Below are 4,551 nucleotides of genomic sequence, written 5' to 3'. Positions count from 1 at the left end.
AGAAAAGATTTACAGGTTAAAAGTATTTCTGTGGGTGAATTTACTTTCAACAACTTCATGAAAGAGCTTCAATGACAAAAATGTTACAGATTTTATTTTTTTCATCATCATTTATACATTTTTTTTTTTTCAAAACATGTTAACAAATTACTGAAACATTTAGGTCTTCATTTAAACGTATCTGTTTAACTGTGGCTCTTCACAGGAAGATGATGATACAGTAAATCTCTTGATTTTTCTAAATAAAGAAATCTTTGAAAATCAAACCATATTGCATGCTAATGAGATTTTATTTTATGTTGTTACAGAGAGATGATAAAGGGAGCAGAATCCCTGCCCCCATCATTCCAACCAGGACTGAAGAATGGGTGGATTATTTAGAAGGACGAGAACTTGAACAGCAGCATTACCATCATTATCAAATGACATAATTCACAAACACTCACACTGTATCTCTGTTAAATCACACAAAAAGAAGAAGCTGATTGTTAGAGAGTGCAGCTACTATAACTCTCTTTGGTTCTGGAGACAATTGTCTAACAGCCATTTTCTGGGGTGAGGCTAGGGTTGCCAACCGTCCCTTGTAAAACAGAGTCATTCAGTATTTAGAAATAGAAATACCTGTCCCATATTTAGTGGGAAAAGAACGCGCTTTGTCCCGTCTTATTGTGAGAGTCAAAAAATAATCAGTAAAAAGCTCATGGAAAATGAAGAACGAGTGCACGTTAGATACAAAACTTATGGTAAACTTAATCACAGGCCCTGTCCTGCGTTGAGCTGACAACATATATGTAACGATCCACAATACCCTCATCCCATTGGTTGAGCCAAGCGATGCTCAGCTTTACTCTGCAGCACTCAAAAACAAACAACTCCTCACTGCTGCAAGAGCTCAGAGGAAATACAAGTGGAAAAAGTAGTCTATCACCACATAATGTGGCATTAAACTAATGATTTTTTTTTCCCGTTTTACAACTGTAGCTTATAGTCATTGCATTTAAGGCACAAATATTTTTACAAGTTTGCTGTTGCACCAAACATTTGCACTATTTATTTACTGTTTTCTATTCATTTTTAAAGTTTAAAGTAAAGCAAAACAGGCTTATGTTTAAGATACTTATTTTATTCAGCAAAGTTTGTTATTTTGTATTAAAATGAATTTTGGGATAATTTGTTTTCCATGTGTTCATGTCACTCAGAAATATGCATCTAACAAAATGCAAATTTGAGTCAAATAGTAAAAAAAAAAAAACATTTCACACACAAGGGGGGGCATAAGAAAAAAATCACCACGCCAGGAGGGGTAAAGGCAAATGGGTCAGCTGGCACGCACATGAGGTGTCCCTTTTTTCAGGGAGTTGGCAACCCTAGTTGAGTGTCACTTCTACCTTTTTTATTAACAGAATCTTGGATTCTCCCAGAATCCAAGGCAGACTGGTGGGACTTATTCGCCTCAGTTTCCTGCAGCTTCTTCATCCCATTGTCTGATGACCTCCGACAGCTGGTCCATGGCTCGCTCCATGGCCTTCCTGATCAGTCCTTCATATACGATCGGACAGATCTTCTCCTGGGTCCAGTCTTTGGTAGGTGGAACAGCGCTTAGATCATGGACATCCTGGAAGACAAGAAGTTCTTTAAAGTGTGAAAGCAGCTCCAGCTGAACGTGCCTCCTCTTCAGCTTTGAAATCTCCTGCTCAAGCTCAGCTATGACACTCCGCATCTGCTTCTCCTTCACTCTCTGCTTTTCTTCCACCATCCCGATCAGATATGCCTGAGAATTCTTCAAAGTTTGAATCAGAGAGGTGAAGATCTGGATCCCATCAGTCATCTCTCTCTCTGCAGCCTCTTCCCTGAGCTGCATCACATCTTTGATTTCCTTTATCTTCATCCATCTCTGCCAGATCAAGTGCTGGATCCTGGCCGACGTTTTCCAGAGTTCTTCTTGTTTTTCTTCATATTTTTCGTCTGAAGGAACCCCCTGGTGGAACCTGTTACTGGAGGCCCAGGTGCTTTGACGAATGTTAATTTGTTCATTCTTGCTGAAGAGCTCACGGTAATTATGGTGTTTGGAGCATCTGCGAGCCATGAAGAAAAGAAGTAGAGCCACCATAGTAACGGCTAACAGCAGGTAGGACCATGAGGGAAGGTGTTTAGGTCCAACAGGAGGATCACGGGAAGGTTCTCCTGGTGTCACGCTGACCGGCTTTGAGTTGTTCCCCCTCTTTTGTCCTGCAGACACCAGGTACTGAATAGTCAGCTCAGATATAATGGTATTCACAACAAGCTTGTGCTTCTTATTCACTCTCTCATTGCATATGGGGCACTGACACCGAGGGCTCAAATCCAGATGCTTCTCTATGCAGGCTCTGCAGAAATTGTGTCCACATGGTAACGTGACAGGCTCCACGAACACATCCTGGCAGATGCAGCACCAGAAATTCTCGTCTGCAAGCTGATAGGTAATCACAGACATGTTGGTCACCTGTTTGCCGCAATAAGGTGAATTATAGAGAAATCCTTCTGCCGTTAATGATCCTATATGTAGAAAACACAAACAAATGCACAGATCTAACACCTCTTTCAAAACAAAGTCTGTTTGGTGCTTCTTAGATATAACAGATATCGAACAAATCCCTATCAGTACTTACCTGGACTAGGCAGAGATAAGTATGTGGTCCTGGAAATATGCAGATCTTCTGAGCTGAATGTATTGCTGTCTAAAAAGACCTATAGAAAACCCCTCCCTGACAGAGAAACCACGCCTGGTCACATACCAGTAAACAGTATAATTATAGACTAAAGCAATCTGTCAAGTCAAGTTGTACACCTCAAGTCTGTTGCATCTTAGTTTATATCACCAGAACGCATTTGAAAGTGAGGAAATAGTTGGAGCGACCAGTTAGCTCTGTAAAGGAGATGGAAAGAAATTGTAATCTTACTCAGACGAGATAATTTGTTTGGGTTTAACAAAGGCAGCTACTTAACAACCGGGCTAACATCTCCATGAAGCTGGTCCTAAATCACAGTTAAAGAAGCATTTTATTCAAACTCCAGTCTGTCACATCATCACATCATTACATCATACATGTTTGTAAATGAGGAGATATCCATGGCTCTGGCCATATCAAAATATTACACAGTGTCGCAGATAACAGCACAGAGAACTTGGTGTTAAGGAAGATCCACTCTGTCTCAATCTCTGTTATGCACATAATAAAGATGATAACTGTATATCCAGTTAGATAAACTACTTAAGAAAACATTAGTCGTCCTCCTAAATAAGAAAGATTCTGCAAAGCTGCCAAAAGTTTCATTCAGCAATACTGTGAACCAGACGCTCGACATTTACTGCAGTCCCTCCCTGGCAACTAATGCTAAAGAATCTGAGACATGAGCCTAGGGGATTAAATAAGAAATTTGCACCTCCATCAGGAGAGCACGGACAATCAACACCTCTTGCATTGTTTGAAACCTGTTTTCAAAGGCCGTGGGCCCTTGTACATAAAAGAATGTGCAGCTTTCATCATAAAAGTTGACGCACAAAAGAAGTGAGATGTATGAAGCTGCATCAACGTGTCACTGCATACTTAACCTTTTAATCTTCATTTTGAACTGACATTAGGGACTCACTAAAGCAACCAGCTAAAAGATAAAAAGTCTCCATGTCACAAATAAAGACATGGATATGACCAGTAGAAGCCTACATAACCCAGACGGAAGTTCCGGGAGACTCCCTGATATAGATAGTTGTTCAAGGATGCCCGCGAGTCGGATAAATTATCCCAGATTTTACACTCTGTAAGGAAGTGTTTTTTAATGCGAGTGAGAGCGTGCAGGCAATAATTCATGCATCATGCGCAGACAACAAAAGAGAGCGGGGTGTGGGGAGGAGGTTACTGGTGAAACCTGTGCAGCGTATCTGTCCAAAGTGATGCTCTGTTCAACCAGCATTCAAGATGACTGATTGTCAGAGAGCTGATTGGATCAATCCAATAAGTTTATCTGGTTTACTCTCTGGCAGTCACCTAGTTACCACTCAAAGCTGTGCATCCGGGGAAACGGCAGAGGTTGAATCCTCCAGTAAAAAACAAAAATATAGGACTAATTTCACAGCAGAATATACTAAATTATATAAATGTCTAGTGAAGGAGAGGAACAGTGGCAGATCTAGACCAAATGTACCATGGGGCCAGGAGGGGGCCAGTGTGTTTTCATGGGGGCACAGAAAAAGCATGAAATAAATAATCAGGGCAAGGGATTCAAATATATTAAGAGAGCTGCATGAAGTGAAATTTCTTTTCAATTAAGTTCAATAAAAATTCTATTTCTTATGAGGCCAATATACATTTAGAATTTAGGAATTTTACATATTGTTGACTTAATTTAAGTTACAACTACCGTTTTCTATAAAATTTGAATTAGAACTCAAGAAAAGCTGTTAAATTCATCTGTAAAAATTAGAGCATTTTTTTTTTATTTGTTGTGAAAAAAAAAAGAAAGCTGGGATCCTATCTCAGTACCACTGAAGCTATCACCTTATTGTTTTTGAAT

At 39.8% G+C, this 4,551-nt stretch overlaps 1 protein-coding gene across 1 annotated transcript; it reads right to left on the bottom strand.

The window, feature by feature from the left end:
• Nucleotides 1–967: 967 nt before the first annotated feature.
• On the bottom strand, nt 968–2,743 carry LOC107098712 (tripartite motif-containing protein 47-like). The gene is made up of 2 exons (XM_015396529.1): nt 2,649–2,743; nt 968–2,535 (listed from the first exon to the last, which is right to left on the bottom strand). The coding sequence occupies exon 2, from the start codon at nt 2,471–2,473 to the stop codon at nt 1,454–1,456; it is 1,020 nt and encodes a 339-aa protein (XP_015252015.1). The 5' UTR covers nt 2,474–2,535; nt 2,649–2,743; the 3' UTR covers nt 968–1,453.
• Nucleotides 2,744–4,551: the final 1,808 nt, after the last annotated feature.

Source organism: Cyprinodon variegatus, unplaced genomic scaffold (genome assembly GCF_000732505.1).
Source record: "Cyprinodon variegatus isolate N-32 unplaced genomic scaffold, C_variegatus-1.0 Scaffold803, whole genome shotgun sequence".
Taxonomy (NCBI): Eukaryota; Metazoa; Chordata; class Actinopteri; order Cyprinodontiformes; family Cyprinodontidae; genus Cyprinodon; species Cyprinodon variegatus.
Note: the sequence above shows the minus strand (reverse complement) of the source record. Positions and strands in the feature narration are given on the sequence as shown.

Coding starts and splice junctions, on each gene's coding strand:
- LOC107098712 (XM_015396529.1), bottom strand. CDS start 2,473: ATGTCTGTGATTACCTATCAGCTTGCAGACGAGAATTTCTGGTGCTGC.